Consider the following 13,350-nt stretch of genomic DNA (forward strand, 5'->3'; position numbering starts at 1 on the left):
ACAAATCCAAGTAAATAAATCAAAAGACAATTAGGATACTTAGCGGCAATGAAGTTTCAAAATCCTAAGACGGAGGTATGTACTGAAAACAGTTGTTTACAGTACCGGCGACAGAAAAAATATGAATAGAAAATGGGAATGGTTCCTGATACCCGCCTCCCAGCGGTGGGAATGGGTACTAACCACCTGACTCCCACTACGTGTGTCATAAGTTTTTTAAAATTCTGTCGGACTTTGGAAAATACAGCTATATATATATATCTGACAGGTAAGTTTCATGAACAAATTATAATTTCATATCAAAATTTTGAATTTTCATCAGTTTTTTTTTTTATTGTAGAATAAATTTATATGAAAACGATTACTTGGTGAACGTGCCAGACAAAGAAACTGAGACAGGTGCTTGTAACCAAGTTTGTTAGGCCTAACAGGAGTGAAGACACTTATGATCCACCTGTCCCTGAAACCTCAAAGCCTTCCTTCAGCTGAAGAACTCTTCACGGAGGATGAGATAGAGGAGTTTGAAGGGTTTTTGCCGGAGGATAGGTAGAGGAAATTCCATCCAAAAGGGTTTTTTAAAGGAAATGGCTGTATCGTATAGTACACTTGCACCCAATGGTGGCATTGTTTACATGGAGTTTTCACCATCCTGTGTGTAATTTAAAACTTTTTCAAGTTATTAAAACCTTTTTAATGTGTTATTTATCCATAAGAACAATTTCATATTAGAAAAAATTACAGTATAGTACATTGAAAGTATTGAAAATGGGTAGTATAAAAGTTTGACTGGGTAAGTTGCCGTTTGCCTTGGCCCAAATGGAATTATTCCCATAAGGTAGGTGTCTTGAAATATATGAATTTCCAATTCTGCGAGGCCGTGGATCGACCAAATTCTCACATAATTAGGGACCATACTGTACTTGATTTATGGGTGCATTTTGATTACAAAAATTCTTGACTCGTTCTTCCTTTCAGTTGTAAATTAACTTCCATATTGTAAGCTCTAAGTATGAAATATTTATTGCTATTAGCATCTGGTATGAAATTTCTTGCTTGTATCATAGTCATCATTTTAAAGTGTACAGTCGCAACTAGCCCAATGATCTGTGTTTTGATCATTAAGCTTCATTGTTTTTTACTATGTTTATGTCACACTCTTGAAGTACAGTTTGATACTATTTATATTTAAATTGCGGTATCAAAATGGATTACAGTTGTAAATGAAAATTACAAGTGTATTTCAGATGAAACTACTAAAAAATAATGCATGCGTTTGTGCACGCGTGCGTAGATTGTACCAAGTGTTGTTCACATCCATCTCTTCAGGTCTCCCACATTCGTGAATATGATGGCTAGCACGAGCAAGACTAAACGGGCCCTGTGAAGACTATACGTATTCAATATGGATTTACTTTATTTTCTGATAGGGGCGTTGTGGAGAAGCAGTGTGTTCTGTCTGAATGTGCTCGAGAATGATTCCTTAGGGCATCAAAGGTGAAAAATCACCTTGAAACGATTCATCCAGAACATAAGACAAAAGATGTGAATTTGTGAATTTCTTCACACCATCTTGGACACCACCATAAAGATTGCAAATTATGTAAAGTCTATGCCTGTTAATTCATGACTTTTCAATGAACTCTGTAAAGACTTGGATTCAGAGCATCGGGTCCTACTATTCTACACTAAAGTTCAGTGGCTGTCAAAAGGAAATGTTCTCAGCTGAGTTTTTGAACTTAAAGAAGAGCTAAAGATATATTTAGACATGCAGGGCCAGGAATCTATTTTTCAGTGACCCCCTGTGGAAACCACGTTTGGCATATTTGATCAACTTAAACTTAATCTGGAACTTCAGGGTAAAGACAAAACTGTAATTCATTTTGTTGACTCATTGCGTGCCTTCATTGCTAAGATCCAGAACTGGGTTAGGAAAATTAAGTACCTGGTATCATATGTTTTATTATGAACATAATTAATATGCTAAATCTGAAGGGCAGTAGGGCATGAATATTTGGAAATGCCTAAAGTGGGCCATAGTCTTAAAAAGTTTGAAGACCACTGGCCTAAAATCTATAAATCAATCAATATTTCAGGGTCAGAGAAGAAGGGTGCAAGACTGTATTAAAGCTGGCTCTAATAGTATATGTTGCAAGGTGCTTTTAGCCCAATTAAGAAATTGCAGTACAGTTCCATTACTGAAGAGTCTAGAAGTGTAATGACTGCAACATCCCATATTTGCAAACAATCTACATGGTGTTGTAGGCTCATCCTTCCTCTACTCCTGAAGGGATTAGGAAGATATTAGTACATAGTCAGCAAACCTACTGGTCGGTTTAGAGAGGACAGAAGTTACTTTCCACCAATGGGAAGTGTCTTGTGTAAAGAATGGTTTGTATTTGTTTAACATAAAACTCAGGTTCTTTACAAAAATGGCCCATTTCAGTTGCCTCACTCAAAATCCATAGGGTTGGCAGGACTTTCTTACCCGTCGATAATAAGTTTGAATAGCCATTACCAGCTTGCACTTGACACAAGATCCATATGTAGTTTTAGGCATGTGTTAAGAAAAATAAAATAACTTAAAATTTTATATATAGTTGGTGTAAATTATCATTATATAAAAAAAAAGTGTATCCTTCAGTATTTTGAAATTACCATTGTCAATTCTTGTGTTAACCTTGGTACGTAATAGGTAACTTAATCCATTCTTTATTTATGCCAATTTTTTCACATGCTGAGAAAGTGCTGTGTTTAGCATATGCAATGTAGACGATGATCTGTCTGTTGCACTTAAGAAAGTACATAAACAAACTAGGGTAAAAAAAATTGTGGCAGATATTAGGGTGCTACTCAGATCATTTTGGTAGGATGAATGAACAAGTTCTTGTGGCATAGGTTTTAATACAAAAATCTCAAAACTTACTCTTGTCACTTGCATATTACTGTACAAGTCACTTAAAACTATACAGAATTAAGATCTAATATTAATTACTTATATATACAAAAGAAATTGATACAAATTTGACCTTTACAACACTTAAATATAGAATACTAAAAATTTACATTCAAATCCTACAGAATGCAAAATATATAAATGCTAAAATTTCAATATTGTAATCCAATAATTGGTGAGCATCTAAAACTTTGAATTGATCGTTGTCAGTAAATTTAAAATGTGTTAGCAAAAATTACTTTTTATGGAAATTAATCCAAATCTGAGATCACTGGAAACTTAAGTGTCATTTGTCAGAAGAGATAAAAAGATCATTGCACAGCCAGTTTATATAATAGAGAGAAACTAAATAGAAACTCCTTCCTCAGATAAACTGTTTGGAAACTGAAGTTTTAAGCATTATTGTTGAGGCTCTTGTGTTACACTTTAAAATCTTAAAATATAATATGTACATTTTGTACTTAGGGCTAAAATCATAAATGATTCCCATCTGGCATCATCTGATAAATCTTGGGATTAATCTCTGTACATTTAAGTCCACAATCTATTAATAAGGCTATTGCCTAGCATAATGGGGTAAGGTTGTGGTTGTCATGGTTGCTTACTATCTTAACTATATTGCCATTTGTTACAAAATCTAAAAATTTTATATATTTTAAAATTTGTGTACATATTATTTAAAACCATATCCCATTAAAACTACATACATTGCAACTTTTCATGATTTCAATATTTTGTCAGTGTTTCAACATTTGAATCAAATGACCATTTTAAAGACCTTGAAAATTAAATAAAACGCATGGGCAGCATAATTTTCAGTACATCAACTAAAAATTTCTGGACATTTGAGATTAGATATTTAGGTGGCTGTAACACCACATTCACGATGCTGGATCATTAAAATACTTTGGGTATGAGTCTGTTTTTGACTCTTTGTGTATAACTATCCCAGGCAGTTCCATACTTTCGTTTGCAATCCCTTTCCACTTCATAAATCCGCTGTATGTAAGCACTGCAGGTCAAAGCGAGGATAACCCAAGGGAGAGCAAAGTTGAACCCTGTAAAGAAGTTAATTGCAAATTATTTTGTGAAATATAAAATGGTAAGGACTGTAATGTTTGCTTGGCTATGAATATTGTAAGTAATAAAATTTACATAATGTATAAAAAAAAAAATTACTAGTAAAGTCAGTCCCCGGTTATTGGTGAGGGTTTCGTTCCTAAGGCTTGATATTAAGTGAAAATCACCGATAACCAAAAATAAGTTTTTTTCAGCACCAGACAAGTGCCATAAAACCAACTGTCAATAACCAGGAACTGCCTGTATTGGGAATGTACAGGCAGTCCCCTGCTAATGGCAGGGGTTCCGTTCTTGGCGGGATGCTTATACGCGAAAACTGCCATCAACCGAAACTCTGAGATTTATGTTGCTTATGGCGCCTCTGTTAGGTATGTTATGGCACCATAACTATTATTGGCACCATATGGCGCTGATGACCGAAACTTGACCCATCATGGTGTCACGAATCACCAATTTTATGGCGAAAACTGGATCGTCATTAACTGAGTCTGCTAATAACTGGAGCTGGGTTACGACGGGGTTCCGTTCTTGAGACGCGTTGTAAGCCAAAAATCGGTGCATTAAAAACTATGTAAACTTCATTCTTATTGAATTCTTCATCATAAAATCCTTCAAATATTGATTATTTTGCATTTTTGGAGTCATATTTCTTCTGCCAGATCAGTGTTGTAGGCGCCGTAACCCTGGAACATGCGTCATAAACCTGGAAATAATTTCTGATAAATACAATAGAAAAGCGTTGTAGCCTCGGAACATCGTAAACCAGGGACTGCCTGTACTAGCATAAAGAAAGAAGACCAGACTACCAAAATTTATCAGCCCCTCAAGTGCCCAGACAATCCACCTCAATATAACTAAAACCTTAATGTATTTAACCAGATACTATTAAAACCATATTCAATCAGAGTCCATTGGTCTCTTATAATTATCAGGAAGTTGCTTTATAACTGAATTTCCCTTGGTTACTTGAGAAACAGATTAATAAATCCCGTCTTTTAAAAAATATATCCTATATGACAGAAAAATGTTAGGAAAAATAAATTAAGATGCAGATGAATGAATTCCATAAAGAATACAGGATACAAAATGTAGTTGAATGCACTCGATAACTGAAAGCAAAAGGGGTTAGAATTGTCAAAACTGTCATATGTACACCTAGGGAAGATAATATTCAGTTTAACTTTAAAATTATTACCTTTCAGTTGTTTATTTCACTTTTAGGGACTTTCCCAAGAAAATATCAAGTAACTGTCACTTCGTAAAACTACCTTGTAAGACGCCCATTGGCCAGTTAATATACCTATAACTAGTGGTTGAGAGTCAATAGGTGTAGGTGCTTGTGTTACATGACTGCAACAAAATTCATTAGTCGAGTCTTATGTAATCAGATTCAACCCATCTAGGGTTGAAATGACTCGTAAAGTTAGAAGCTATATTATATATTTTCCCCATTTGGCCACTCAGTAACATAAAATTGAAATTTGAACAAGCACAAAAGAATCTCTCTCTCTCGCGCATTTCTCTCTTCATTTGTCTGCCGCTCACCGTCTTTACAGAGACAGTTGGCGTCGGATACCAAAAGCCAAGAATTAAGGCCAGAAAAACTGCCAGAGGGCAGAACGAAGCTAGTAAAGGAGGTCAGCAAGAGAGAGAGGAGTCTCTCTCTCTGCTTGCCCAACTCTCACCCAGTTTGGAACTCCGCGTACCTGCCCCCTGCCTTTGTGCCGCACGCTGCCAGCCTTGGACATTACCTGATGACCCTGGAGTGGATTTAATTTTCCCTTCCTTTGCCTGCACCTTTTCTGATATGGAGTCCAACGACAAAAGATGGTAAAGTGTGGGTGTAGTTAGCAGTCACTTTTGTATCTTTCCCCTGAATTTTTCCACCTTTATACTTGTGCGATTGTTCATAGCTAACACCCATGTTATCAACCCCCAAAGCCGTGCTTCCCTGTTCTATAAAGCTAATCTAATTGAAGTGCTGCGGTTCCTTTGTCTGTGACTAAATAGTGCTCATTGGTTGAATGAACTCCCAATATTAACAGTGTGAAAAAACCTTACTAAGGGCGATAACGTAATTCAGTGTCTGTTTCACACCCTCCCATTCGATACAATAAAGTTCTTTGAAATAATTTAGTAATTCTTTGCACTTCGGGGGAATTCTGAGAATGTAAGATTTATGTTAAGCAAGTCAGAACACTCTGGCAGCAACTGCACTTGATCAGATCTTTTGTGTGTCGTACACCTGTTTTTAGAGAAATACCTTGTTTGTTCATGAAACTTACCTGACAGATATATATATAGCTGTATTTTCTGAAGTCCGACAGAATTTAAAAATTCGCGGCACACGCAGTGGGCGGCCAGGTGGTAGTACCCATTCCCGCCGCTGGGAGGCGGATATCAGGAAACTATTCCCATTTTCTATTCATATTTTTTTCTGTCGCCGGTCGGTAAAACAACTGTTTACAGACCTCCGCCTAGGATTTTGAAACTTCATTAGCCACTTAAGTATCCTAATTATTCTTTCGATTATTAACTTGGATTTGTGGCTAGGCATACGCTATCGTAAATTTTTCATTGCATTTGATGTCTGAAGCTAGTTAGCCTAGTTTCAGACTTTGTTGTCTGCATGGTAAGGTGAGGCTACCGTAACTTTCGGTAGACACTCGCTTAGTATATATGACGTTTACATGTTTTCTTTGCATAGGTAATTAGTGTAATGTGTGACTGATTACGGAAGAAGGAGGATTCATTTACGCATTTTAGAGCGTGTTTAGAATCAGGAGTTTTCCTCCACAGTAAACAGAAGTTAGAAATAATGAACCTTCTAACCTCCTGTAGATTTTATTTTGCCTAACCCTGTGGTATGGCTTACGAGCCTAGAATAAGTGTCTGCTAAAGGATTACATCAAGTAATCTTAGACTAAAGTGCTCGCTCTCCAATCAGTGTTGTGAAGTGTAGTGCCCCTTGTGTTGTGGAGGGGGCGTCAGATCGGCCCCATAATGCCTCTAGGCCTGGACCTCTGTCGGACTCCAGGACTCAGGGAGAGGGCATGTCAAAAGCCGCAAGAGGGTTACGGGGGCTCCCCACCGATCTGGCGTCCCTTCGGCAGAACCTGTTGACTCTTCCCAGGCTGCTAAAGATCGTGCACGTGCACGAATCTTGAAGGATTGCTTCTCGTCCTCCGAGGCGTCCTCCCCACACAGGGTTGGAGTTCTCGGAAGGACTCGCGCCCCCTAAAGAAGCTTTAGAGAAGAGGACGCTTCACGTCCTCTCTCTCGTCACGAGAGGATGAAAGAGTAAAGAGACCACATTTTCCCTTTAGAAGAATGCACTGGCTCTTTTCCTAAGGGACATTTAAGGAGGCTCATTCATCTTGCCAGAAGAGTGATTTGAGCCTCCTGCGAGAACGCTCATGTATATATCATTTATACATTATTAAGGAGGCTCATTCATCTTGCCAGAAGAGTGATTTGAGCCTCCTGCGAGTGACCGCTCATGTATACATCATGTATACATTATTAAGGAGGCTCATTCATCTTGCCAGAAGAGTGATTTGAGCCTCCTGCGACCCTGTGAACGCTCATGTATATGAACGCTCATGTATATATCACTTATACATTATTAAGGAGGTTCATTCATCTTGCCAGAAGAGTGATTTGAGCCTCCTGCGAGTGAACGCTCATGAAGTTAGAGCTGTTTCAACCTCGCTAGCATTCCAAAAGAATTTGGTAATCAAGGACATTCTTGATTCCACCTTTTGGAGGAGCAACTCAGTATTCGTCTCCTCTCCTCATTGCGCTCCGTATACGTTATGTAACGTTCGCTTTACTTCGATAAAGCAAGCTGATAAGTTTGACGGCCGGCAAGCTGCTTTGCACAGTCAAACAACTTATGTCTCTGGTCGCATAAGAAGGGCAATTTAGACGTGAGGAAGCTTTTGGAGGTGCTCGACGTCCTATAAGTAGAGACATTCTCCAGGACGCTCGGCAAGCACCTTGCGGAAGACGAAAGCCATACGTCTTCCTTTAGTGTTCACACTCTTCAGGAGCAGCGTGCGGCTCTCCATGGAGACTCGCATGAGGACGTCCCTTAAAAATATTCAATGTCATACGCAAAACGCGGTTCGTCATAACATGAGATGTTGGCAAGGTCGCTCGCCAGGACGCCTCTTGGCGGGCCTTGCATGCATCAAGGCGCTCAACGAGTCCTCTCTGAAACGTCGTTAGAAGACTTGGGTGTTTCTGCTGCCAAGACACGCTTGTAGCTAAGGCTAAGCAGGACGCTCGGCAGGACGCTCAGCAGGACGCTCAGCAGGACGCTTTTGTGGACATTCGCCAGGACGCTTCGGTGGAAGCTCGGCAGGACGCTTTGCGAGAGAAAAGACTTGTTGAAGGCGTCTTATTTGCTGTTGAGGACATTTCTTTACAGAAATTTTTAAAAGGATTCGGAGTTAGCGGAGAGACATACCCGAATTTTTTCTTCGATCCCTCTTTCCTCTTCATCGATTTCTTTGAGAATCGGGAAGATTATATACTCGGATTCCTGGGTGACTTTCGGTCATGTTAAAGGGTTTTCCCCTATTAGCAAAGTGCTAATAGTTTTGTCAAGTCAGGACGTTTTCCCCATTGTCATTTAAGTGGGGGACCCCTCATAAATGGGGTAGTTCTCATTGACATAGATTTTAACGTTTTTATCGTTTAAGCGGATAAACTCATTAACAAATTTCGGAAGAGCTCTCATTCATTTTCAGAGGCTCATCCGGGGTTAAGAGAAAGACTTGTAGACTATCCAGGAAGTCTTTTGTCCAATATCATAAGAACATTGAACGGTCTTTTTCGATCCACGGTTCTCTCTTGATGATCTCTATTCGAATGTTACTCCCTTTTCTTGGAAAAGTCTTGGCAAAGAGTCAAGGAGTTCTTTTAAAAGTCTCGTTCATTAGAACGTGGACAGTCGTTTTCCTTTCTTTCTCTCTCCTCGTCCAGGAAAGAGATGTAGTAGAGAATTCGATGTTCAAATTACTACAAATACTTACGTAGTTTATCTTTGCGTCATTTTGCTAACGCATGGGTCGAGTCATATACGCATATCGTATTTACCTCTGCGGATAGAAGCCGAAAGAACTGTTGTTCTAATGTATTTATTTGACACTCCCTTCAACCTTCCAAGAGTTTTCGGAGTAAGAACAACTCTTCAGGTATTGTTACGACAACACCAACTCAGCTTCTGTATTTAGCGAATTCTGTTTCGTTTAAATAGGCCTGCTTGAGAGTTTCCTTTTGTTTCTCGATAATATCATACCTATTCCTTCGTAAAGGGAGTAGCTGGCAACTCAGGCAGATAGTATTCTGTTCACCATTGAAGCTTTCCTTCGAGGAAGACTTCTCCTTCACTCTTTTTGATAGAGATCGAAGGTGGTCGATCTCCAATCCTTATTTGTTTTCTTGAAGGAAAGAATTTAGGATGGAGATCGTTGTTCAGAATACTATAAATATACTACGTATATTAACCTCGCGACATGATTCTACTAAGCAGTTGAATTGTCCGAGGGGTAGGCGCATATCCTAGTTATTCTACGGATTGCGACTTAGACGAGAAGTATTCTAATTGAACTGCAACATCAACTCAGCTCCTGTATTTAGCGAATTTGTTTCTTTTAAAATATGCCTGCTTGAGAGTTTCCTTTGGCTCGATAATTTCATACCTATCCCTTCGTAAAAGGAGTAGCTGGCAACTCAGGCACATAGTGCGAGACGATGATCAAGGCTGCTGTTACTGTGATCTACGCAGTACCGGCTAGCTCGGTGTCATGCGCGGTTGGTTACGTCTCTCTCCCTTCCGGGAATGGCTGAATAAACGTCTCTCTCCTACAATCATGGATTTTAGCCTCGGGTTGAGGAAATTTCTAGTAATCTTGAATGATCATACCTGCCGTTTACTTAGAAAATTTCAACAAGATATCTCTTATACTTGTTAGGTGCGGGTTTACCGCACGGTAACATTCTGTACGAATCTACCGCGGCATAGCACTATAATAATGCTCTCCTGCTTATGCAAAACGCAGCCTTATTTAGGGAAGGAAGCAGCTGAGTGAGGGAATGGATGAGTTTGCTGGGGTCCATTTCCTCGCTGGAGAAGCTTGTTTTCCCTGAATAAACAGCAATTCAGACCTCTACAAATTTTCCTCACGAAGAAATTGGAATAACATCAAAGATCTTGTAATTCTAATTTTCTCTCAACGGCTCGAGGATCACCTCGGGTGATAGCGAGATGGTGCCAGACATCCGAACAGAGAACAGATGTTCTGGCACATTGTCTGAAAGAATTGGAAGCCAAATTGGTCGGCTCTCCAGTTCCTCGAAGGGTGAGTTTGGATCGAGTGGCCCAAATCATCTCGGATAATTTCTCAGCTCTCTCATAGCTCGAGAAGAGAGTATTGGTTATGGGCTTGGGCACGGAACGTAACGATCCTCAAGAGGTTCGTTAAACTAGTGCACGTCCGTGCGGGTCTTCTCGATCGAAGGCAACAACTACTGACGTCTGAGTAATCCTCACTTAGAAGTATGTCGAAAGTGAGGAGAGACTGAGGGCGTCCTTTCGTTAAGTTTTTCGTAATATTGAAGACGAAGGAGCTTCCTCTTAAGTTGTTCCCTTATTCATGATCCTAGAGGATTAGCTTTAGTCGCCACATGTTGGCCTCTAAGAGGTTGGATCACAGAGGTCAGGTAATTCAGAGAATTGTCCAAAGACCCTTCCCGAGAGAATCGGTGTAATCTAACATCGTCACTTAGTGAAGTATCTAATATCTCTCCTCTCTGACTCTGAAGGCGTTCAGACTATCGAGAAGCGATAAGAGCTTCAAGATTAATGGCAGTCTCTTGGCCAAGGCAAAGCAGTGCTGCCTATTTTCAGTTTTCAATCGGAGGGGGCCGTTTCTGGAGATAGTGAAGGGAAATGACTGTTCCTCCACCTCGACCTCTGTGAATTTCGTTATGGTTCTATCTTTCCGTATGAAGTATGAGATAAGATAGAAGTCCTAACTGTTGTAGAATATGCAAAAATGTTGTTGACGGCCTCTAGGCTCAGAGATTCGGTTCTGTCAAACAACAAAGCTTCACGATCTTTGAGGTCTGTGGAGATCTTGAAATTCTCTGGATCAAAGGTTCCGGCATGGAACTTAGACGTAGTCTGAGTTTCTGATGCCAAAAGCATTTCGAACCTATCCTTTCTGCGAACTTAATACACGTGACCAGAAAGGCTAATATTCTAACCGCTCTAGCCACGGCAAGGAGGGTTAGTGAGGTTTTAGCCATCATCAGAGGTTTTGGCTTTAAAGGACATAATGCGGTCTGTCCGCTAAGCCTTCCGTTCTTGATAAGAACGAAAACCTGTCTAACCATGACCCGAAGGCTTGGAGACCAAGGGTATGGCACAAATTATTGGGCAAGGGGCATTAGAGAGTCCTGTGCCCTGTAGGGTCTCTCAAGTTTTATCTTGATAAAACTATAGAAAGTCAAGGTCAACAGACAATCTGCGGTGTTCCGTAAAAAGACCAGACTAGTTCATGTCCAAGAACACCCTGGCATGATAGCCAAGGAGTTCTTTTAAGAGGTCTCATTCATTATGTTTGCATAAGATTTGAGATTTTTTCTTAATATCAATGCTCAAGAGGTGAGGGCGCGGCCTCGGAAGCATTTCAACAGAGCATGACACTCAGTAACATCCTGAGTGCCACGCTTTTGCGAAGCAACTCTGGGTTCGCTTCACACTCCCGACAATCGCGGTGTTCGTAAAAAGACCAGACTGGTTCATGTCCAAGAACACCCTGGCATTATAGCCAAGGAGTTCTTTTAAGAGGTCTCATTCATTATGTTTGCATAAAGATTTGAGATTTTTTCTTAATATGAATGCTCAAGAGGTGAGGGCGCGGCCTCGGAAGCATTTCAACAGAGCATGACACTCAGTAACATCCTGAGTGCCACGCTTTAGCGAAGCAACTCTGTGTTCGCTTCACACTCCCGACGGGATGTGAAGACGACATTTCAGATCCGTAAGTCGCTAGGACCATACATATCCGTAGATATATTATTGGGTGCAAGAAGCAACACGAATCCTATCCTATAGAAAAGGGATAGGTGTGCTTTTAACTTTGAAGGGTTGGTCGCTTGAGGCGCGTTCCTTTTCTTTAGCCTAGAAGTTATGGAACTAACTTTGATAGGTTAGGTCAGGTGGTGGTTTTAGCTTCGGTGCCCTCAGAAGTATGGTCATATGGTCTAGTCACATTGTGGTCACGCCCCCGTTGACAGATCATCTAGAGCGCACCAGCATTACAGGTCTCTACCTCGCTGGCAACTCTAGTAACGCAGAAGCAGACTTTGGTGACAGTAATCACGAAGTCGGCTATGCTAACAGGTCAGGAACCAAGATGTATATCATCTACTTAATTTAGTTTCCCAAAAATCCTATTCTGTCTCTTCCCACCATCCGAAGGTGGGATTCAGCTATATATATATCTGTCAGGTAAGTTTCATGAACAAAATGTTATTGTTATAATACAATTAAGTTTGTTCATACTTACCTGGCAGATATATATAATTAAAGTGCCCACCCACCTCCCCTCAGGAGACAGTGGCACTGATAAAATATGAATAGAAAATGGGAATAGTTCCTGATATCCGCCTCCCAGCGGCGGGAATGGGTACTACCACCTGGACCGCCCACTGCGTGTGCCGCGAATTTTTAAATTCTGTCGGACTTCAGAAAATACAGCTATATATATATCTGCCAGGTAAGTATGAACAAACTTAATTGTATTATAACAATAACATTTTCATGAATCCCATCGCCTTCATTCCTGTGAGAAGTGGCTCTTCTCTATCCTATGTAAGCTTGGGCATACCTCCATATTCGCGCTCAAAGTCCGGCACACGTTGGACCCAAACACGTGTTTCCAGTGCTACAGGCAACTGTTCTTTCAGTGATAAGTCGGACCTTGAGAGTCTTAAATGTCTAGTAATTACTTTGTAAATACTTCCCCTGTAATTTTGATCCTTGGAGTTTTTCTTACATTTTCCCTTGAAAACTAATCGTGGCCCTAAGCCAAACATTTCTGTTCGTAGACCTCATAAGGCTTTCTATTGATCACGTCAGATGCGTTTTAACTATACCTTCAGCCCGAGGTCCAGATTTATGAAAACAGTCAACTATGTACTAGAAACGTCATGGACATTCACTGCTGCATGGTCATTACCAGAAGACACTTTAACCCAGGATCTCTTGCCTGGGGCGTTGACATCCTTCCTCCGAACTTTAA

At 40.1% G+C, this 13,350-nt stretch overlaps 1 protein-coding gene across 6 annotated transcripts in view; it reads right to left on the reverse strand.

Annotated features, from left to right (window-relative positions):
* Positions 1–2,866: 2,866 nt before the first annotated feature.
* LOC135195045 (delta(14)-sterol reductase TM7SF2-like) overlaps positions 2,867–13,350 on the reverse strand; it is a 103,885-nt gene continuing 93,401 nt past the window's right edge. For 3 of the 6 annotated variants that reach the window (XM_064221372.1, XM_064221371.1, XM_064221377.1), the window contains one exon: positions 2,867–4,011. In XM_064221372.1, coding sequence (XP_064077442.1) covers positions 3,851–4,011 — 161 coding nt within the window. In that variant the 3' untranslated portion in view covers positions 2,867–3,850. The remainder of the gene's footprint in view (positions 4,012–13,350) is intronic. The other 3 variants (XM_064221374.1, XM_064221375.1, XM_064221373.1) reach the window with 1 other exon arrangement.

Source organism: Macrobrachium nipponense, chromosome 15 (genome assembly GCF_015104395.2).
Source record: "Macrobrachium nipponense isolate FS-2020 chromosome 15, ASM1510439v2, whole genome shotgun sequence".
In the NCBI taxonomy this organism is placed as follows: domain Eukaryota; kingdom Metazoa; phylum Arthropoda; class Malacostraca; order Decapoda; family Palaemonidae; genus Macrobrachium; species Macrobrachium nipponense.